The 23,161-nt window shown below is 45.0% G+C and overlaps 4 protein-coding genes across 8 annotated transcripts in view; 2 read left to right on the forward strand and 2 right to left on the reverse strand.

The window, feature by feature from the left end:
* Nucleotides 1-263: 263 nt before the first annotated feature.
* Nucleotides 264-1,224, reverse strand: LOC137772219 (olfactory receptor 56A1-like). The gene is given in 2 exon segments (XM_068556094.1): nucleotides 264-666; nucleotides 668-1,224. Coding segments are annotated over 2 exon segments (960 nt in total).
* A 9,982-nt stretch (nucleotides 1,225-11,206) lies between these two features.
* On the forward strand, nucleotides 11,207-12,180 carry OR52W1 (olfactory receptor family 52 subfamily W member 1). The gene is given in 2 exon segments (XM_068556506.1): nucleotides 11,207-11,887; nucleotides 11,890-12,180. Coding segments are annotated over 2 exon segments (960 nt in total). The 5' UTR covers nucleotides 11,207-11,218.
* A 1,685-nt stretch (nucleotides 12,181-13,865) lies between these two features.
* Nucleotides 13,866-23,161, reverse strand: part of FHIP1B (FHF complex subunit HOOK interacting protein 1B) — a 30,430-nt gene continuing 21,134 nt past the window's right edge. For 4 of the 5 annotated variants that reach the window (XM_068554754.1, XM_068554756.1, XM_068554752.1 and 1 more), the window contains one exon: nucleotides 22,225-22,747. In XM_068554754.1, coding sequence (XP_068410855.1) covers nucleotides 22,386-22,747 — 362 coding nt within the window. In that variant the 3' untranslated portion in view covers nucleotides 22,225-22,385. Of the gene's footprint in view, nucleotides 16,259-22,224; nucleotides 22,748-23,161 lie in introns of those variants that run through there. The other variant, XM_068554755.1, reaches the window with a different exon arrangement.
* Nucleotides 17,196-21,901, forward strand: C11H11orf42 (chromosome 11 C11orf42 homolog). The gene is made up of 3 exons (XM_068554757.1): nucleotides 17,196-17,267; nucleotides 20,706-21,504; nucleotides 21,771-21,901. Exons 1-3 carry the CDS (start codon nucleotides 17,196-17,198, stop codon nucleotides 21,899-21,901), a joined length of 1,002 nt encoding a protein of 333 aa, XP_068410858.1.

Genomic DNA, 23,161 nt, shown 5'->3' on the forward strand with positions numbered 1-23,161 from the left:
ATATGATCTCCAGCAGTTTGTTCTCTTAAAATTATATTTTTTCTGCTATGTAAAATGGAAGTAATAGTACCTACAAGAATGTTGTGAAGATTAAATTACTTCACTATAATTGCCCAGGCTCAAAGCAGTTACTCAAGAAAAATGAGTTTCTTCCTCTTGCCTACCCCATGCTGAACCAGGCAAGAATAAAGGAAGAAACCTGGGTCAGGCTTTTCTCTAGCTCATGTCTGGGCAAAATCACTGAGAAGGAAGGGGAGAGAGAATTAGAAATCTATTTTACATATTAACATCCCTCTCTGCAGCAGTTTCTGAATTCCTTGTTTTATCTCTTTCGTTTGAACCCCGTATACAATAGGGTTCAAGGCAAGGGATATGAGGTGGTGAAGAACATTGAGCAGGATGAGGATGTCCATGGGGACGCTCTTTCTGGCCACATTTGTCAACACCACAACCAGCAGGATGGTGCTGAAGAAGAGGATGAGGATGAAGTGGGAGCCACACGTGCTCATAGCCTTGACTGCAGCCCCCTCAGCCTTGAACTTGAGCACAGCTCTTAGGATGAAGATGTAGGAGATGAAGATGAGGATGAAATCTGAGCCTAGTAAGGTCCAACCAGCTACAGATTGGTAGATTCTGTTCAGGGTGAAATTGTCACAGGAGAGCTGGACACAGGTTGGCACAGATGCAGTTCCAAATGACATTTTTCCCACAGTAGAGGAGCTGGGCAGAGAGAATGGGAATGGGTACAGTGAGAAGGGCATTTCGTGTGACAACGAAGACACTAGCCTTGGCCACAAAGTGGTTAGTGATGATGGATGGGCACCTCAGTGGATGGCAGATGGCCATGTAGCAGTCATAGGCTATGACCATGAATGTGCAGGACTCCATGGCGAGGAAACTATTCATGATGAACATCTGGAGGAAACAGGCAGAGAAGCTGATGGACCTGAGGTCAAACCAGAAGATGGCCAGGACCTTGGGGATGACAATGAGACAGAACACCATATCCAGGAGGGAGAGGAGGCTGAGCAGGTAGTACATGGGCTCCTGCAGAGAGGCCTCCAGCTGGATGGTGATCAGGAGGGTGGCGCTGGCCCCCATGGCCAGAAAGAAGAGGAGGCTGAGGGGTAGGGACAGCCAGTGCTGCCAACTCTGATATTTAGGGAAGCAGATGAGGAGGAATTCAGAGACTGGAGCAGTGGAGTAGTTGCTGGGTGATGCCATCCAATGAATCTTGAGCTGAGAAGTCTTTTCTTGACTACTTTCTTGGGCAGATACAAGAAGTAATTTTGTTTAATTGACTTCAAGAATAACAATAGGTAGTAACCTTACAATATTAAAAATGTGCAACAAATTAATTCAGTATGGTACCAGTGTAAGAAAAGCAAAACAATAGTATAACATAGAAGTTGCTTTCTCAATGAAAATTTTAAGGAGCACAGGACCAACTTGTCAGCTAAGCAGAAGTTTAATAACATGAGAATATGAATGGCCATTAAATTTTTTTTAAAGGGTATCATTAGTGATCTGAACATGACTAATTCATTGGACTAAAAACCAGAATGAAAGGAGTTGAAGATTTCGTAAGTGAGGAAGTGTAAATAGGGAGGGCTGACTATGTAGCTAAAAGGTTCGTTTCAAGCTTGTCAGTAAAGAAAAGAGCAAGACAGAAATGAAACATACTGTAGCATACCTATTTGTCTGGGGAAAGATTATGAATTCAGAAGGAAAGTAAGATAAATGAAGTAGTTAGTTCATTGAGAATGCAACTTCTATTATTATTATAGTTTCTTTGTAGCCCTTTACACATAGATTTTATACCCCTCTGTCTCCCTCCACCCCACTCAAATATCTGAGGACAAATAACATGTACTTTTCATTTATACACACCAACATTCTCTAACACCTCATAGATTCTTAGCAAAAGCCTGTTGAAAAAGGTTTTTTAGTTCCTGGACCTTGGTGTTTACACTGATGGAAAATTTCAAGGAAGGAAAGTGAAAGTAGAGAATTAACCAGAGTTGCAGTGTCGAAGGGAACCCTGAGGAAGGGAAAGGAGAAGCTCCGATCAATACTACGAATGGTGGCTATATTTAAAATGGATAACCAACAAGGACCTACTGTATAGCACAGGGAACTCTGCTCAATATTATGTAACAACCTGAATGGGAAAAGAATTTGAAAAAGAATAGATACATGTATATGCATTACTGAATCACTTTGCTGTACACCTGAAACTATCACAACATTGTTAATCAACTATACTCCAATATAAAATAAAAATTTTTTTTAATTTAAAATTTTAATTTTTTTAAATAAATATATTTTTTTAATGCTACAAATAGTGGTCACTGAGGGTCTGTGCGGTGGACTTCAGAGGATGGACTGGGCATGACACAAAATGCATGTTGGAACTTGGAGGCTTATTCATGCCACTGTCTGCAGGTGCTCCTCGAGAGCCTGCCCCTTGGTGAGTGGTAAAACCCTGGGCTAGGTCTCTGACTTAATAAATCTTTTGCCCTTGCCCTAAAACAAACACAGAACCACTCTATTGCTCCTAATATGTTAGTAAGAATTTTCTTGAATTTCCTTCGGTTTAAATTATTACCAACTTTATCCATACAAAATCTCATCTCCCTGCACCTATCTTTCCTCTCCTTCTTGACTTTATTCTCCCCATATTCTATTTTCTCATCCCTGATGAGTGCCCTTCTTAGCACTTTGTCCTTTTCTAGCATTGTTTGACATAATATTCACACCTGTTCATGCTTCTCCTCAAAGACCACTCACTGATCAGTTCTCCTATTTATCTGCTTCCGTTCATCACATGTTCACCACTTACTTGTGGAAAGACTCTATTGCCCAAAACTCATCAAGCCCAAGGTACTTGCCTTTAGCCACCCAGTGTTATCACTTAAGCTCTAAGTCTATTAAAGTCCAATTTCTTCACTATTTAACATTGGATAACAGGTGAGTGAGGGGGGAGAAAATCTGGAATGGGAAAGAAGGAACAGGCAACAGGTTCCTAGATGTTCTAACAGGTGGAAGTGCATATGTGAACATAGTCAATAATGTGGTACACAGTGTAAAACTTAATTTAAGGGCTCTAAAGCTGGACTGACAATGTTAGCTGGTATATATCAAGCATCCAGTATGTACCAGGCATTCTTCTAAGAGTATTATATGAATTTATTTCATAGAAGCACAATGTCAAGAACAAAGTGGTTGAGAATCTTTCTCAACTCTGTTCTGATTACCCCACCTGGAGTATCCTATCCAGTTCAGGGCACTATGTATTAAGAAATTCCTTGTCAAACTGAGACAAAGTCACAGAGAGTTAAAAGATGGTAAAAGGCATTGATCCCTTTTGTGGGGAGGGGAAGTCGTTGTTACAAAATATAGATGTGTGGTCTGAAAAAAACCAAGGACATCAGTGATAACTTCAAAATATATGGATGGCTTGGGGGAAAAGGCAAAACAAGGACCATCAGATAAAAATCACAGAGAAACTGAGTTTGGTTAAATATGAAAGATTTCTGTCAGTCAAAAGAAAGTAATCTATAGCCAGTTTAAACTACTCTACTGGGACAGAGTTGGGGGAAACTTCTTCATCAGTATTTTTCCTGAATCCCTATGCCAGGTGTCCAGTGACGTACTAACTCAGCATCCCTGCAGCCTTTATCGCATTGTATGATTTATAGACCTCCTTTCTCTTCTAGTCAGGCAAGATGAAGCCCAATTCTGCACTAAGTCTCCTAACCAAGAAAGGAAAAGGGACCCTCTTCTAGGAAGGCAGAGGGAAGAAAGAAAACTAGGAGACGCCTTACAGATGTGCTTAGGGTTTCTAGATGCTAATGCAGCCAGAGTTGCCATACCTCCCACCTCCTTATTGCCTTTTTCTTCCTACTTATTGGAGGTTGCCTATTAGAAAATGATCCTTGCCTGCCTTGTCATTCTTCCTATCTAGATCCAATACAGCCTGTGCTATCCGCCCTTGGCTCTGGGACTTACAGAAGATGTAAAGGGATGAGTCCTTCATGATGTATCATCTGTAGTAGTCACCATGCAGGAAATTTGCTAAATAAATCTTGAGCATTTTATGAGCCCCTATTCCTCTCCTACCCTCCTTCTTAGACCCAGATGGGAAAAGGTAGCTTGGGAAACAGAGACTCTATGGATAAAAAGCTGAGTCCTTTGGGAACTGTGTTGTATCATGTTCCTGCAGGTAGGGAGTGAGGACATGAAAGATGGAGTGGTTTGAAACTGAGGTAAGAACTTGCCGAGGAGCCAGAAGCCTGGGATCTGGTGCATAAGCCTGACTCACAGACATGGTTGAAGATGTAGGAAAGAGACAATAGTGTCTTTATTACAATAAGAACTCCAATGTTCTGAGTGCTTTCTGAGCAACCTAAACTGCTTAAGTTCTTTATCTAATTTTTCTCATTGAATCATCTCTCTTAGATATGAAAGAGCAACTCTTTGGAGTAGAAACTATTAACCCTACTGTGTGTAGGGGATAGATAGAGAGATGGAGCCTTGCCCAAAGTCACACAGTTAGTCTCTATTCATAGCCACATCGATCTGACTCCAATGTCTGTGTTCTAAATGACTCATCCCCACTGTCGCCACTATTCTGATGACTGTGACTATAGCTATTGAAATCCTAAACAAAATCCTAGCGCATAGAGTTCAGAAAACTGTTAAGATTTGTTTAATTGATAAATATATTTATCCCCTAAAAAATGCAGAGAGAGTTCAACATAAGGAAATCTGACAATCTAACTTAACACATCAAGGTTGTAGATAAGATATGGGAATAAAATCATTCAAATCACAAGCAGATTTGAATCCTAGCTCTGACATTTGCTATTTGTGTGACCCATCCATCAAACAAATACTAACTACCTACTATGCTCCACAAACTGTATTAGACACTGTATACAATGGTAAATAAGGCAAACATGGTCCCTGCCTTCACCAAGAGTTCATTCCATTTATGTGGTTGTTAAAAGAAAATAGGCATCTCTAAATGTACTTCTTTGAATAATTTCTGAGATATGTTGTTTAGCAAAGAAGCAAGTGACAAAAACAGTACATAGAATGCTACACAAAATAACTTTGTAATGCTATACCAAGAATGCAATATAAAAAAGTGTATGTATATATACACTTTCTTATATGTTCTTAGATATAATCAAATTACCTCTGGAAGGATACACAAGAAACCTGTAAGAGTAATGCCTTCTGAGAAAGACAAATGTGTCAAACTTGGCAGACAGGAGTAAAAATGGTATGGTAGAGATTGCTGGTTGTTTCCCCAATGCCCCAATTCTTCCTTAGTAACAAAAAACATTCCTTTATTTGGGTACTCATGTATACTGACAAAGTACTATACCTCTCAGATTCCAAATGTTAGTAGATGTCATTTGACAAAGTTTCCAAGAAAACTCTTTAATGTGAACTAACTCAGCTGAGACATGAAGGTCATTTACCCTCCCTCCTTCCACATGGAACAGGCACAGGATTGATGCCTGAATTTCTAGCAGCCATCTTAAACTATTATATGCAGTCAGAAATAATACTGATATAGAGAAAGAATTACTTTTACTGAATACCTTTTTTAATTTTTAAAACTTTGAACTAGAGGAATATATTTTCTATTTCTTAATTAAATATGTTTTAATTTTATTCTTTTGATCATACAAGTTAAAATGCAGAAAGCTTTGGTAATTTTACAAAAGAAAATATACAAAATCCTGTCATATGCCATCATAGAGCATTATTGCGGAAGCATTACTTTAGATAAGTGGGATCAAAAAGGCCTTAAGGAATAGAGATATGAATGGGAAGAAAGGCAAGAGTAGAAGCAGAGAAGCCAGTCAGAAGACTATTACTTGGTCCAGGCAAGAGATGGTGGCCTGGACCAGATTGGTGGCAGAGGAAATAAATTTGAGCGGAAAAATTTTGGAAGAATAGTCAAGTAAATATACAGATGAATTAGAAATGAGGTATTCAATTGTAGAAATCAAATATAATTCTTAGGATTCTCTGATAACCTGATGGATATGGACCCATTTACTGTAATGGCATCACATAGTAAGATTTCTGGGTATTGTTGAGTTTACATTTGAAGTTTGTGATGATAAATTTAATGTGAAGTCAACAAGTTTATTTATGGGATTTTTTTCTAGAAAGCTTCAACCTTCCACAGAGGAGACATATATTTAGATTTAATCAGTTTCTGTTATTTCAAGCAACTACAATGGAGGGAGAGAACAAAGGAGGTTAGATTATTTCCAAGAGCGTAATTGAATGATGGGCCATAGAATCTAAGCTTGACAGGAATAAAGTCAAGAAAAGAGAGTGATATATAATAGAATGAAGGGGATTCTCTCAGTGGCTTGGTAATCTTTAGGTCCAACAATTGTGACTGTACTAAGGATAGTTAAAAATTTTAGCCTGCAATTAGAAGGTGACAGTCAGGTAGTAGGATGTTTTGAATCTAAGTTTTAGAGGTGGGTCAACCACGAAAATGAGGTTAAGTCAAAAACTGGGAGTTTAAACAAGAAAGGTTAAGTTTTGAGTAAAAGCTGAACTGAGTATTCAAGCATTTCCAGTTTTCCCAGCCATGGGATGCCCACTGCATGCAAATGACATTCTCATGAAAAATAAATGCATATAAGTGAAGTAATTAATAATTATAGGAGGGATACATATAGTATAATTTCTTAAATTAAGGATAAATCTGAGAAAAGTTTGGGAGAAGTTTAGACTTCAGAAAAAGAATATGTTCAACAGAGAAATGATTTGAGATATGAATTTTTAGTCTGTAGCCTCCCACTGACTTTAGACAAATAATTTAATTAGGCAATAAGTAATTCATTTCCTTCTTGTCTCATCTGATGCACCTATAGACACAACTGCCTGGGAGGTACCTTGCATTAGAAAATGGACAGAAACTTATTCTGGTGCCCTTTATAAATTTGTCTGGGATTGGTGTAATTGTAGCAGTCTGCTGCTTGTATGGCACTTCCTGATGGTTTATATAGCACCGGAGGATTGAGTTCATCGGTAATAGATAGAAATGAGGAGAACAAATAGATAACAACTCTGGGCAAGCAGGGCAGGAGCTGTTTCTGCTGGGGACTTAGCACAGCTCTATTGTCTTGTGCTGGGAGGTGTGTACCTGGAACACAATAGGGCTGTGCAGAGATAGCACCAGAACAGACTAATGGCCAAACTAAAATTTCAAAAGGGATGCTACAATCAAGCCCATAAAAAGTGAAACGGCTGCTTTGTAGTTCCCTCTCCTCCTATCCTTATTTTTACTGTTTCCCATGAGTTCCTAACTGATGACCTTTAAATGTGTTCCTCGGGTTGGGGTGGGGGGGGTGGCTGGTGGGGGAGGTGGTGGTGGGATGAACTGGGAGATTGGGATTGACATGTATACACTGATGTGTATAAAATGGATAACTAATAAGAACCTGCTGTATAAAAGATAAATAAATAAAATTTTAAAAAGAAAAAATATAAGGGAAAAATTTTTTTTAATTTTAAAAATAAACGTAGAACTGCAAACTAATGTAAGTGCAATGAAGGCAAGAAATTTAGTCTTTACAGAATAAGGGTAGCTAACTTTGGAACTTATTTATCAGATACCTTATCATTTAAAAAATGTGCATTTTTTTTTTTAAGAAATGAGGATTTTTGCACTTATGTTCATCAGGGATATTGACCTGTAATTCTTTTTTTTTTTTTTTTTTAATATCTTTGTCTGGTTTTGATATCACGGTGATGCTGGCTTCATAGAATGAGTTCAGAAGCATTCATTACCTTGCAATATTTTGGAATAGTTTGAGAATAGTTTGAATTTGATTTGCCGTATTTCATTGAGAATTTTTGCATCTATATTTATCAGGGATATTGGCCTGTAGTTTTCTTTTTTAGCAGTGTCCTTTTCTGGTTTGGTTATCAGGAGAATACTGGCCTTGTAAAATGAGTTTGGGAGTGTTCCCTCCTCTTCAATTTTTTTCAAAGAAACTCAAACTCTTTGAGTTTCAAAGAAACTCAAATTCAAGCTCTTTTTTCAAAGAGCTTGAGAAGGCTGGGGGTTAACTCTTTAAATGCTTGGTAAAATTTTACCAGTGAAGCCATCCGGTCCTGGACTTTTCTTCACTGGGAGAATTTGATTACTGATTCAATCTCCTTACTAGTCATTGGTCTATTCAGATTTTCTACTTTTTTCTGATTCAGTCTTGAACTGTAAATTGTATGTTTCTAAGAATTTTTCCATTTCTTCTAGGTTGTACAGTTAGTTGGTGTATAGTTATTCACAGTAGCACCTTATGATCCTTCAAATTTCTGTGATATCCATTCTAATGTCTCCTTTTTATTTATAATTTTGTTGATTTGGTCTCTTTCTCTTTTTTCCTTGGTTAGTCTAGCTAAGGATTTATTAATTTTGTTTATCTTTTTAAAGAATCAACTCTTAGTTTGGTTAATATTTTCTATCATTTTCCTGTTCTCTATTTCATTTATTTCTGCTCTCATCTTTATAATTTCCTTTCTTCTGCTAACTTTGGGCTCAGTTTCTTCTTCTTTTTCTACATTCCTTAAGGCGTAGAGTGAGGTTGTTTATTTGGGAATCTTTCTTGCTTCTTAATGTAGGCATTTATTGCTATAACATTCCCCCTTAGAACTGCTTTTACTCATCCCACAGGTTATATTCTAACCACTTAACATGTGTAAAATGGTACTACCATTTTTTTTTTAATGCTATTCTTGTCTGCTTACATTCTTTTTATTTATGTATGTATGTATGGCTGTGTTGGGTCTTCGTTTCTGTGCCAGGGCTTTCTCTAGTTGTGGCAAGTGGGGGCCACTCTCCATCGCGGTGCACGGGCCTCTCACCATCGCGGCCTCTCGTTGCCGAGCACAGGCTCCAGACGCACAGGCCCAGCAGTTGTGGCTCACGGGCTTAGTTGCTCCGCAGCATGTGGGATCCTCCCAGACCAGGGCTCGAGCCCGCGTCCCCTGCATTGGCAGGCAGACTCTCAACCACTGTGCCACCAGGGAAGCCCGGTACTACCATTTTTATTAGGTTCCCATCCTTTTTTAAATGTGTCACTGATGGGGCTTCCCTGGTGGCGCAGTGGTTGAGAATCTGCCTGCCAATGCAGGGGACACAGGTTCGAGCCCTGGTCTGGGAAGATCCCACATGCCGCGGAGCAACTGGGCCCATGAGCCACAACTACTGAGCCTGCACATCTGGAGCCTGTGCTCCGCAACAAGAGAGGCCACGACGGTGAGAGGCCCACGCACCGCGATGAAGAGTGGCCCCCACTCGCCGCAACTAGAGAAAGCCCTCACACAGAAACGAAGACCCAACACACCCAAAAATCAATCAATAAATAAATCTATAAAAAAAAAAATGTGTCACTGATGAAGTTGTTAATGTTGTGCCCCTACTCCCATTTTTCCCATAGGCCCTGTGGTTTTGTTATATTATCTTACATAGTGTGGTGATTTTTAGAATATGTCTCATTATAGCAGAAAGAATTTTACTCAGTGGACGTGTGGAAGATGGTGAATAACTCTTTTTCACTTCCATGGATACTGAAGGCTTCTGAAACTGTAGGAGCCCCTGTTAGCAAATGCTGTTTGCGTGGCTGTTTGGGCCAGCAATTTTGTCCCACAGTTAAGAGCAATAAATATTTATTTATAGACAACAAACTACCAGGCATTGTGATAAGCAGTGGTAATATTGAGGCTAATAAGCACTGCCTGTAACTCTTTCAGTCTAGTGGGGGAGAGAGACACAAGTAATTACAACAGAGGGGAACTGATGCTGTTAAAGAATAAAGAAAGCAAGTTCTTCTCTCCAGACTTCAGGAAGTCAGCAAAGACCTCCCAGAGGAAGTGTTCCTCTAACCCAGATCTTTCCACTGCCAAAAGTCAGTCTCTTTCCTTGTTGCCCCCATCTCTGCCTCCTTACTCTACTTCCTGAATTACCCTGGCTAGCAGAGGCAGAACAGGGAAGAGTTAATGTGGCCCAGGTGGGAGGGGTAAGGGTCCTGAGGGAAGTGGGTAGAAAGGGCCCCACAGGCATTGGTCAAGGTGAAGAGAAGCCGCAAACACACGGTGTTTAGGCTCTTTCCCCAGTCAAGTCTTCTGCTGGTGCTTTCTTCCTCCTTCATTTATCCATCCAACCTTTATTAAGTTTCTGCCATGGGCTAGATTCTGGGAGGAATCGGTCCTACTCATCTTTTCTCCTTCAACGCCAGAGATGCTTCTTCCTCTTCTGGCTGCTACTCTGGGTTGAGTGCCATTTCCTCCCCTTCTGTCACCTGTTCTGCCTCTGGCACCCCAGGAATGAAACTCGAGGGTAACCCCCTTCTGGTTCGTGAAGAAGGAAAGAAGACAGAGAAGTTCTTTTTTTTTGCTGTCATCTTTCTCCATTGCTTCCCAGGCCCAGCATCAATTCTCCAGCCCATGTTCAAGTTCACTACTTCAGCATCAAGTTAAGAATAAAATAAGCATCCCACACCCCAAAAACCCACCAGGTTTTCTCCGGTCACATCAGCCTTCACCCCAGGTCCCATCTGCCTCCTCCTCCTGTTTCTGCCTTTCTCTCTACTCTCCTTCTTTCTTCTTGTGGGGTTGGTGCCCAGAACGTTAAAGCTGGGCAACACTTAAGATCATTGTGCTCACTCCCACTGGAGAGCTGAGGAAGCTGAGGCCCAGGAGTTCTGCTTAAGGATACACAGTCAGCGACAAAACCAGCCTGAGGCCTGATCCCCACCCAGCACTGGCTTTCTCCCCATCTACAAGACTGAAATTGACTCTACTTGGACCCTTAGGAAGAAAAACATTCATCTCCGCTCCACGCTCAGCTGAGCTCCAAATGGAGGGCTCCAGCTATACTAGCCACTGCAGCAGTGACACCACTGTCACTACCACTGTCTCCCATTACTCCCCCTGCAATACTCATGGACTTTCAGGCACAAGGATTCTCCCATCCTAGCTAGGGTTGTGACCTGGATTATCCATCCAAAACCCCAATCAAAGGTTATAACACTGCAATCCTCCCAGCCCTGCACCACTCCTACACATATCTGGATGGATATGTCCCACTGCGACACCCTCCCAAACCTCTCCCTTTGTCCTTCCCCTATCAGAAGTGATGCCCCCATGAGCCCTAAAGCTTTGACCCCACCGGATGGCAGAAGCTCCACAGTCCAACTCCACCTTCTCACGCCCAACCTTCTTCATACTGACTGGCATTCCAGAGTTAGGGGTTGCCCAGGCCTGGCTGACACTGGTCTTTGGGCCCATGTATCTGCTTTCTCTGCTGGGCAATGGAGCACTGCTGGCAGTGGTGGAGATAGACTCCACACTGCACGAGCCCATGTTTCTGCTCCTGGCCACCCTGGCAGCCACAGACCTGGGTTTAGCCACATCTATTGCTCCAGGGCTGTTGGCTGTGCTGTGGCTTGGGCCCCAGCCTGTGCCATACGTTGCCTGCCTGGTCCAGATGTTCTTTGTTCATGCACTGATGGCTGTGGAATCTGGTGTACTGTTGGCCATGGCCTGTGATCGTGCTGTGGCAGTAGGGCGTCCACTGCACTACCCTGTCCTAGTCACCAAAGCCCATGTGGGCTATGCAGCCCTGGCACTGGCACTGAAGGCTGTGGCAGTTGTGCCTTTCCCTCTGCTGGTTGCACGATTTGGGCACTTCCGAGCCAAGACCATAGACCACGCCTACTGTGCACACATGGCAGTGGTGGAGCTGCTCAGGGATAACACTCGGGCCAGCAACTTGTATGCGCTGGCGCTCTCATTGGCCGTGTCAGGTGTAGATAGTCTAGGCATCACGGGCTCTTATGGCTCGTCATTGCCCACGCTGTGCTGCGGCTGCCTACCCGGGAAGCCCATGCCAAGGCCTTTGGTACATGGAGTTCCCACATCTGTGTCATTCTGGCCTTCCACGTGCCTGGTCTCTTCTCATACCTCACACGCCTCTTTGGTCGTCACACCGTCCCAAAGCCCATGCACATCCTTCTTTCTAACAACTATTTGCTGCTACCATCTGCCCTCAACCCGCTCATCTACGGGGCCTGCACCAAGCAGATCAGCGACCAGCTCCTAGAAACCTTCGCATTCAGAAAAAGCCAGTTCTAATAGGCAGTGAAAACAACGGAGGCTGGGGGTGGAAGTGGGGGGACATTCAGAGGAGTCTGGGGTCTGGAGGTATGGATTATGTCATCTTTGTCCCATGGTCTGCCTATGACTGTGATAATCACTCAACAGATACTTGCTGTGAAGGCTCTACTGTGTGTACCACTGGCATATGTAGATTGGCCTAGCCATGCATTCTGCTTGGGAGGAGGCAGGAGACAGGCTACCACATGTTACCATGCAGAGAAAATAAGAAGAGGGACCAGGGAATTATCATGGGATCACAGTACACACGATTTAACTTAAAGAAGACTACCCTCCTCCTCCTCCGCCTACTCTGCCCCATCATTTTAACCTAAGTCTGCCCCTGTTCCCACACAAAAGCTCCTCTACAGATCCTGGACCCGGGAGCCTGGGAAGACTGACACTGCCTCTGGAGGCAAGTGCTTGGGTACCTGTCTGGGATCACAGCCCTCTATGCCTGGAGCCAGATGCTGTTTTCAGTCTGTCCTTAGGGAAGGAGCTAAACAGGCTTATTCCCCACCTTCTGAGAATCTGGATAATGTGCCCCGGAGTCCCAAATTTGTCTAAGACCCTGATCCTTAAGACATATTCAGTTCAGAGAATCTTCTTGGTCTCACGTGCAATCACTATTCCCCCTACCCTCACTGCGCTGCCAAAGTCTCGGGAGTTAATGGCTACAACGTCTCTCCCTGGGCCTGCAGCTTCAGGGGCCAGGGTTCCAACTGAAAGAAATTTTGATATCCCAGAAAATCGTTGTATTTAATATTTCACCTGTTTGCCTGAGGTCGAGTCATTATGGTCTCTTACCAGTCTGCCCTTTTGTGCATCCTGAGCCAGAATGTAGAATTCTCAAATAAAATCATCAAATAGAACCCCCATTTGTTCTGGCCAACATCACAAGTAGCACACGATGCTGGTGCAATATGATGAAATAGGAATATTTCACACTGCTGTGGCTTCCAGAGAACAGAGATATTAAACAGGAAGTGTCGTGGTATTGCCCAACATGGGATTCACTTTCTGCTAAAAGACTCCACACTGCAAGGACATTGCACAAAACAATCTTTCATGCCAGCATAAAATCCAGAATGAGAATATTCTCAGACAAAAGGCAGGGAGCCACTGTTATGAGGTCAGAGAAAGCTATGGGCTGCACAGGCAGACCCAAGCTCTCTGGGAAAACGATCATAACCGTGGGTATTAGAGTTAGCCATTAAGACCTGAAGCCCAGTACAATCTGGACCACTCAGACAGCTGGACCAAGCACCATGGGATATCACACAGGAGGGCTGCAGATCCAAAAAAGCAAGTGATGCCATCTCCAGAGCCACATGGGGTCTCACCAGGTCCTCATTAACAAGGAACTAAAGAGATAGCCCAGGAGCTCAGTGTGATTTTCAGAGGTGTTAATGCTGAAGCCAAGTGGATGAGGAGGAAATCTACAGTTCTCCTCAACCCAAGTGTGGGCTCAGTCATTCTCAAGGCTAATCTTTTTCATGAAGTTCTAAGTTAAAAAGCCCTCCAGGCAATGATTTTACAGATAATTGTGACAAAATTCTAATCCTAATGGGTCATGAGTCTTTAAGATGTACACATCCTTCTCTTAGTGATTCCTCCTCAATAAATCTATCCTGACAAAATAATTAGAGATGTGAACAAAGATGTATGCAGTAAGATATTTATTACAACATTATTATAAAGAAATATATAGAAATGCGTGACAGTCATGTGTCACACATACACACACACACACCATTTTTTGTCTTTCACCTCTGGTACGTGAAAAGGGAAATCATGTGCAGCTGATGTTCAAAAGCAGTGAGTTCTGTCTCCCTCCCACCACAGGAAGCCTCTCTGCTAAGGCACCTTCACTCCGTGGTTGTGCACAACTCCCAAGGCAGCTGAGTCCAAAGCAGTACATTGTCCACTGTTAAGCCAAAAGTCCACCCCCTCAGACATTTATATTTTGTTTTGGATTGAGATTGCATACATACCTAGCGTGTGGTGTGTTTAGAAGGCTTTTCCGGCACTCTTACTCCTCTCAACAACCTGAGAACAATTATAAGCCCATAATCCCTTACCTATAATTACAAAATAAAACATCTCTGAAGAAACAATAGTTCTTTCATAACTTTGACCCCAAATCTGGCCTGACCCGTCATGATCATATTTATACTATTTATCTCACTTAGTGTGAATATTCATACATTTAGTTACAGAAATATTGATGGGTTTGATGACAGGGCACTGCCCTCAATCTCACTGGGGTATTCCTTTATATATCATAAAGGCACAATATTCCCTTTCTAAAACCTGAAAAATTCTGAATTCCAAAACACATCCGTCCCAAAAGGTTTCAAATAAGCGACTAGGGACCTGTAGGATTATCCCTGTAGCCTGCGAGAAGTGAAGAGACTTGTTAGGGCTCTTGATCCCTCTGAGGTCTTTGCTATCCAAACTATTCTATACTGCCCTGGAGGCTCTTGCAGAGCGCGGCATGTTCTCTGGATAACAGCCCCTACCTGTTTGTTTCCCTCGTGCTCTCCACTCTGGTCACTCCTCAGGTATGCTGATTAAGCTGTGCCTTTTTTCCCAGGGAGACCCCAGAACGTGCTACCGTGGTGGCAAAACCCATGAACAGGATACTGCCCAAAGAGCCCAGGCCTATGGGCTCATCAGCTCCACCCAGAACTCAGCTCTCATGGGTTTTCCTTCACCAACTTTCAGTCTCAGACTCTGTGAGCTGAAAGGAAAGACAGACTTACTCAGAGTAGGGCAGGATGGAATTTAGGGAGCCTAGAGAATCATGGTACTCAGACCGCAAAAGACAGAAAACAGAGGTATGGGCTTCTGGTCGAGGAGTTCAACAGTACTCAATTTCCCCTCTGAGCTCCCTCTGTGAACAAAAGTCTGAAAGAGAGCCTCATCTGATTTCACCGACAGCTCACCATCCTTGCACCCCTACTTCAACCACCCCCTTCTCATTCTGGACCCCCTGCAGGATACAGATGTGCATCACTCTCTGCCTCTGTCTCTCAACAGCTCTCAACGTCTCCGTCCCTCTGCATCTGTCTCCTGGCACTGTTGGTCAGTTTTGCCCCACGTCTGTGTCTCTTGTCCTTGTCTCTGTCTACCTCACTCAGAATTCCTTTCTGAGGGAACAGAGGTGCCAGTTGTACTATACCAGGTGACCTCTCCTTGTCAACAATAATAAAAAATGTGCTAAAGGGGCAGTAGGAGGAAGAGACTTGGTTTCACGTAACAAGAAGCTTGGGGTTTCCGGTTTGGTCTATTGCGGCTCTCCTCTCATCCTGCCCGTTTCCTTGTCACCACATCACACTGTACTTCCACCTGGCACACACCCCTCCCACCACACTCAGGCAAGCAGAAGGAACGTGTTGATCTCTCCCTTCACCAAAGGGAACTACTGGTTAATGGTTAAACCTGGAATCAGGCAGACGCAGATTTGAATCCCAGATCCTCCATTAACTCACTGTATGCCTTGCACTAATTCATTTAACCTCTCTGAGCCCGTTAATTCACTTGTAAAATGGGGAAATGATAGTTCCTACTTCAAGACGCTACTAAAAGGATTAACTAAGATAATGCATTTCAAAGTGTTTGGAATAGCCCCTAACACATTCAATTTCAACAAATATTTGAGTATTAATTCCTCTCCTGGAGCACAGGCCCATGTTCACTTGCCAAACCTTTGCTCAAAGACCTGATACCCACACTCTCAGCTCTCTAGGAAGACCGGCCCTCTCCTGGGGCCAGTCACCTCTCCCTTAAGAAACTTTTCTTGGTAACACTCTCTCCCACCACGGTAGGACCCTTCCCACTGCTCCATACTCATGGCACCTCAGACAATGGCCCACTTTGTGGGATGACTGTACATGCTGGGCAAGGATAGGGGAGAATGCTCCCCACACACAAGGAGTCTTCGTGGGCACACAGGAGTGGAGTGGGAAAGCAGCTACTAGAAGGACTCTCTAGAGTGGTTCTTCTCCAAGGAAAAACCACTCTTCTTCTCCAGCAAAACACCAGGTTGAGATCTCTGGATGGAGACACAAGTGAAAACCACACATAGATTAGGGCCATAAAGGAGGAGTACCCACTAGATACAAAGCAGCCTTGGAAAGGAAGTAGAGGATAAAGAAAAATTTCCTTAAATTTAGCTGGGTAATTTTGGCTTCCTGAAAGTTCTCTCCAGTTTCTAAGGCAACATTATCCCAATTCGATTCTTATCCTCCACATTGTCACCACTCAGCATGGCACCCTCCTACACACACCTGGTTCTCATTGCAATTGTAACCCACTCATTAATAATGAGTTTCAACCTAGGCTGCACATGAGAATTGCCTGGGGAGCTTTTAGAAATCCTGATGCCCAGGCATACTCCAGACCAATTAAGCCAGAATTTCTGGGAGTAGGATCCAAGTACCAGTAATTTTTAAAGCTTCCAGGTAATTCCAAAGTATGGCCGAGGTTGAGCGCCACTGCTTTGTTCTCAGTTTAAGTCCTGATCTGTGCTTCTCCCATGTCCTTCAGGACCCCAATCCAACCTCACAAAGAAGTCATCTGCAACTGACAAGATAGCATAGCAAACTGCTTTAAGGAGGAAAGGCCTGATACTGTTTCCTTAAAGAACTCAGACCAAGAACTACACACACACACACACACACACACACACACACACACACACATACACACACACGCAGACATATACAAACACACCCTAATGGATACCTGCATCTACCTCCCCTAAAGCACGAGAATGAATAGGTGACTAAAGAGTATGGACTCAGGCTGTGGGTACAGTGAGGCTATGAAAGCGACTGCCCTCCCCCCACCCAAGGCCCCAACACCCGGCAGGACCTCTATGACCTCATGCTGTAGTAGGTCAGAGTCCAGGGCCTGGGGCCTCACCTCCATGGGCAGCTTGGGGTTTCTGCAGCAGCTACTGCCCTGCCTAACCCCTCCCACACCCCATCATGTTGGTTGGTACCCCTCACCTGCTGACACTGGATGAAGCTGATGCTACCTGGACCCTCATCAAAGATAAGGTAGGTAAAGAGGGCTAAAGAGGAAGTAACAAAGTGTGACCTAGATGGGTCTGAGCAGTTTATAAGTTGGAAGGAGTTGGAAGCCTAAAGACAATAATAACTAACATTTACTCAGTGCTGGCTTATACGTGAGGCACTGCACGAAGTTCTTTGCACAGAGTGTCCAATTTAATTACAATTGCAAAAACAGTAAGAAAGGTTCCTTGAAAGACAATGGATAGGGAGCTATGAGAGCAGAAAAGAGACGTGCTAAGTCAGGGGTAGACTTAGGAGGTCAGGAAGGCTTCCTGGAGTGAGTACATTCTAGCTTGGCATATAGGAGTTATTCACATGGAGGGAAGAGGAATACCTGGCATATAAAGGGTGCTTAATAAACACCTAATGAGCAAGGGGCAGGGGGTGTGTGAGAGTGAACAGTGTACTAGTTAGAGGCAGAATATATGCAAAAGCCGAGAGAAAAAAAGAAAAATGTAAATTAGTGAACTACAAATAGTCCTCTAGAACAGGGTTCAAAGAATTAGTGGTGAAAATGAGGAAGAAGAGGTATAGGGGCTGACGGTGAAAGGCCTTTTACGTTTTCTAAAGAACCGGAACTTTACCTTTGACCTCTTCACAGACACTCCCTCCAGCTTAACTTCCACAGAATGAGAAATTTGGGTTTTGAGCCAAATATACAGATTTCCAGGAGCAGGCAGATCTCAGCTCTGAGTTGCTGGTGTCCAGAAAATCCCACAAAATCTAGATGGCCACTAATTTTTGATATTAGAGAATTTAGGGATCAGGTTCTGGTCAGGCTATCTGAAGGAGAGTGAATTTAAAGCATTTGCGGAAAGCAGCCCACCAAGTTTAAAATAATCATCTTAAAGCAGTGCCTATACCAAACTCAAAGCAGCCTTAATGGCACGTAGCTCCCATTTGCAACGGAGTAGCAGCTCGCCACAAAGGTCAGCTTCCCAAGGAAGCAGAAAGAGAAGAGCCAAGGTCCTCCCAAGAATGAGGGCAACTAGTTTCAGCAGCGTTAGAGGTTGGTCCTGGACTAGCTCAATCAGAATTAGGGTGAAGTAAATGAGGTCTTTAACTATTAAAAAGCTACACCATCTCTGAGTATCAGAAAAACTCCCTGTCCTATTTAAATGGAAAATTGCCAGGAAAAGTCAGGGTAGGGACATTCAGGATAAATCACTGGTAGTATGGGACAAGTTCAAGAAATAGGACACCTTTGAGTAACCTGGTTTCCTCCTCCAGAACTGCTGATTTACTGAGCACTTTGTAGAAAAACAGAATGTGGCTCAAGGGCTCCCTATTCAGAATTCAAACCAGCCAAGGTACCTCCAGGAAGATAATCTTCCACCATCACTTTCCTGGGCTGCCCCGGGGAGAGCTGAATTTGCAGGCCTCTAAGTCCTCAGAACTTCTACCCAGAAGTGCAGTGGAAGCAGGCAGTGGTCTCAAATGGCGACTGCCAAGAACACGTTCACCCTAGCGTAGAGTTGAGTGCTTTATTTTTCCTGCTTTAGGATAACCACTGGGGCCCTCAGGGTAAGAATAAGGGCCTAATAAACTTCCATGGCAAATTCATGTCTATATTCTGAAACAGAGTTTCCAGCTTAATCACCTTTTAGCAGAAATTTAGACCATAAGAAACATCACACTCCTGTCAGAGGGACCTCTCCTGGAGACACTCCAATTCGTCTCATTTGTACAGAATCCTAGGCACCAAAGGAGCAGCTAGGCTGGGATTCTGAGGTTATATTTGATGATTATGCTTTCACTGTCATGAGGCAGAGCATTCTATACAAAAATGCTAACCCACCATTGCTCTGCTCTCACCCCTGGAAATCCAACTGTTCTTCTCAGGGTCCTGTTCTTCAGACCTATGCCCCCACCCAAAAGTTAAATGTCCCATATCTTAGTGAAACAAAGGAGAAGGAATGATAGGAAATTCTTCCATGCAGATCAACGGAGAGCACCAGTTATTTCCTTGGCTAGGTGACAAGACAGTAGTGACAAGCTATCTCAGCTTGTGTAAAGTCCAGACACAACTAGCTACGCCCCTCTTACGCTGGGGGGCAGCACTTCCAAAACAGCTTTATGTAGCAAAAAACAGATCAACCTTAAGGGACCATTGGTGAATTCTACAAGAAAGCCAGTAAAGTGGGCAATGCCATCAGCAGGGGCACAGACATATGGGATTGGGGGTCTGGCGGAGGGAAGTGGAGCACACAGCATTTTAAGAATAGGACTCTAACATGAAAGGGGCCCAAAGAGGGAACTGTGTATGCTCCTTAGCAGAACACAGAGCCAGAAGTCTCAGCCAACAACATCTTGAATGAGTCAAGATCATACCTAAGTACAATTACTAGAGAGGATCTTACAGGGCTTCCCAGTTGGTCATGAAATTAAATTTTCCAGAACTGGGTTACCAAGCACAAAAAGGCCAGAAGGACAAAACCAAGAGGAACTGTAATCTGTGAAAGCCTACTGGAACTAGCATTACAAAGATGAGGCCTCAAATCCCTAAAAGAACTATCCTCTGCAGCTCGGGCAGAAGGTGTATACTAAGATGTTATAGACACAGTGTGGACTTCCAAACCTATTTCTGTGTAACCACTCTTGGTTAATGACATCACCCATCTAACCCTAATCCTTGAGGATGCCTTTTCCCACACCCCTTAAGTGACCAAGTTCTACTAATTCTATAACCTAAATACTTTCCCCCTTTATTTTAGTTCAGGGCCTCACCATGTCTTGCCTGGAATTTTACAATACTCTTAACTGACTTTTTCTATCCCTCTTTATTTTATGCCTTCCTATTCAAAATTAACTTTCTAAAATGCCTATCTGAATTGTGCCCCTCCTAACCAGAGCCCTTCAAGTGGCTTCCCATTGTCCTCAGGATAAAAGTCCCATCACTTAGCACACACACAAGGCCTTGAATAATCAAGCTCCTGTGTGCTTGTCCCTCTCCACACCCTACACTTAAGTAATATGAAATTATACTTTCCTGACTATGCCTCTCTTAGTTAGTAAGTTAAAGTTTTTTCACTGGCTGTTCCCTCTGCCTGGATTGACCATTCTCCTATCTGGCTAATTCCTTCAGAGTTAAAGCATTACGACCTAGAAAGTATCCTTGATCCTCTTCTATCAAAGACAAAGGCTGTTAAATCACATCTCATCTGCTCCACAGCTTGCTCTCTGAGCTGTATCAGGACAAGAACAAAGTCTCATTTTTTAATGCATTCCCGGTATCTAGCAGAGTCTGGCACATAGTAGACATTCAGGTTTTGCTAGAGGGGAGAACTGGGAGACAAGCAGGAAACACAACAGTTTGAGCACATTGTGGAGTGACAGTGGGAGGGTCAAGCTAGAGTAGGCTACCAGGTAACTCCTAACTCTGACCCTAACTCAGTCCCTGACCTATAAACTGGCCACCTGCAGGTTATAGAGGAGCGCTTTGGGCCCAATGTAGTGGCAGTACCTTTCCTGTCGGATGCAGCCTGCTTTGACCTACTGGGTGTGCTAGTGAAACAGTCCCGCCCAGCCCACACCCGCCTGGCTCTGCCAGGACGGCAGGGCCGGCGGGCACTACAACCAGTGGGGCCACTACCGAACCTCCTGGAGCAGGCAGGCTCTGAAGGTGCCTTTGCCCACTGCACTAGAGAATACTCACCAAATGGCCGGGCAGAGACAGCCTATGAAGAAATGCGACTGTTGGATGGGCAGCCCTGCCGGATCCGCTTACATATGGGTGGCCTGCGCAAGAAGGTGGCCTTCCTGCTGCTGCCACCAGGGCAGGTGAGCCTACAGCAGACTCTTCCCTGGCTCCGAAGCACCCACAGCATCTACGTCATCTACCAGGTCTTCTCCTGTTCCTGGCTACAGCTGGGGCTGCTGCCTACAGCCCGTGAGCCCCAACTGCTCTGGTTACAGCGGTCACTGCCTATTGCCTTCTCCTGCCTCAAGTTTTCACTGCAGCCCAAGGGAGTGCTGGGACCACAGAAGCCCCTGATCAAAGACCCACTGCCCCATGGGGCCAGTTGGGTCAGACCCGACCTCAGCATCATGCCACCTCCGGCCCCCACGTCAGCCCCTGCTGATGTCCCCGAAGCTGCTGATGTGCCCTCACCTGGCCCAGCCCCACCTTCACCACCTCCCCAGGAAGGGCCAGAGGGCAGACCACCCAGATTCTCCTACAAGGGCCGAAACCCCTTCCGAAGGGGGCCCCAGATGCTGTCAGGTACTGCTAGGGGAAATGAAGATGAGAGGGATGGGATAAGGTGGAGGGAAAGGGCGTGGGGGTGTAGAGCCCAGGAGTGTGTGGGGCACCCATAACTCCACACTGGACCCTGGTGAGGGGGATGGAGTGAGGGAGCCAGGGGAGGGCGAGATGGAAGCGTGGTCCTGGTGAGGGGGTGGGTACAGCACAGAAGACCAGAGGGAGGGACCAGGGCGGCAGAAAGACGAGGGCATGAGTCAAGCTGTGGCTATCCCCAACCCTGGCAGAGAACTGGCTCTTCAGCCCCCGAAGCCCCGCACCAGGAGCCCAGGGTGGGGGACCCGGGGACCCCGAGCGGCACTCCATGTCCCTGCCCCTGCTGCAGGGTCTGTCCTCGGAGTTCGACAGCGACGAATAAAGCTGAGGCGAGAGATGCAGGGGGCCAGGCCCCCAAGACCTGACATAGGGACACTGGTCCCCAATAAACATCAGCTGCTGCTCCCCCACACCATCCTGGGCCCGTGGTGCTTCTTCCTGTAGGAGTCTGGAGGAGGAAAGTCCCAACCTTTTTCCCCAGGCTTCATGTCCCCTCACCCTCTAAAGGCATAAGAAGTACCTCGAAACCTTGGCATCATGTCCTCGCCAGAGAGAAAACACCCTGACCACTTCCCCATCCATGTACAACTTTCTTGGGGCCCCAGCCCTACAGAAAAAGGGTGGGAAAGAAGAATGAGCACAGAATAGAGATTTCCCTTTTATACATATTGCAACAAGTTCTCCAGAAAACATTCATCGGAAATAAATTAAAAAGTCCTCTTGCCACTGCCTCCAAACATAAAAAGGAGCCTACACCCTGGCCCCAGCACAGGCCACTCAAGGCCCTGATTGTCCATGGAAGAAAGTTAAGGATTGAGGGGCCCGAAGCCTGAGATGGGAGGGCCAGATCCCTCCTCTGAAGTATCCAACAAGAAAGGCGAGGTGACGGCGTGGGCCTGGGAGATGGCAGCCAACTCCTTGAGAAACTCAGGGAAAATGACTGCACAGTAGACAGCATTCTTGACTCGCAGAGCCTCACCTTGGCGGTCAGGGGCCCCACCCCGGGGGGGTAGGACCGGCGTTGATGCCCCAGGGGAGCCCCCACCTAGGCCAAGTCCTGTGCCGTCTCTCCCAGGCTGAAGAACCATCTGTGCTGCCTGCCGAGCCCTGGTTGGACTGTGTGCATGCCGCAGGAGCAACTCCCCCAAGGACGGCCTCCGGCTCTTCACTGGGAACAAACAGGAGTGTCGTGAAGCTGCTGGCGTCAGGCAAAGTCCCCTGGCCTGGGAGAGGAGACTCCCCTCCCCACGCACCCCCACTCCCCCAGGGGCACGGACCTCTCCACTAGAACTCTTAACACCAGAGTGCTGCCTGCCCAGCCTCCTTCCCTCTACCCAGCCTCCCCACCAGCCAACCAACACGCTCAGTCTTTAGGCAGTCAACCCTTCAGACACTTCGTTCCCAGACAAGCCCCCTCCCTTCTCCAGGCCCCTTCACCGTGAGGGGTTCTCTTACTGCGCCTCCCTTCCCAATCACTCTTCTACCATCACCAAGCTCTTTCTCCTCAGTCTGTAACATGCCCTTATTCTTGCTGCCCAGCACCCTCCTGTACTAGAGTCGAACATTTCCTCCTTCCCCCTGC

The sequence above is a fragment of the Eschrichtius robustus genome, chromosome 11 (genome assembly GCF_028021215.1).
Source record: "Eschrichtius robustus isolate mEscRob2 chromosome 11, mEscRob2.pri, whole genome shotgun sequence".
In the NCBI taxonomy this organism is placed as follows: Eukaryota; Metazoa; Chordata; class Mammalia; order Artiodactyla; family Eschrichtiidae; genus Eschrichtius; species Eschrichtius robustus.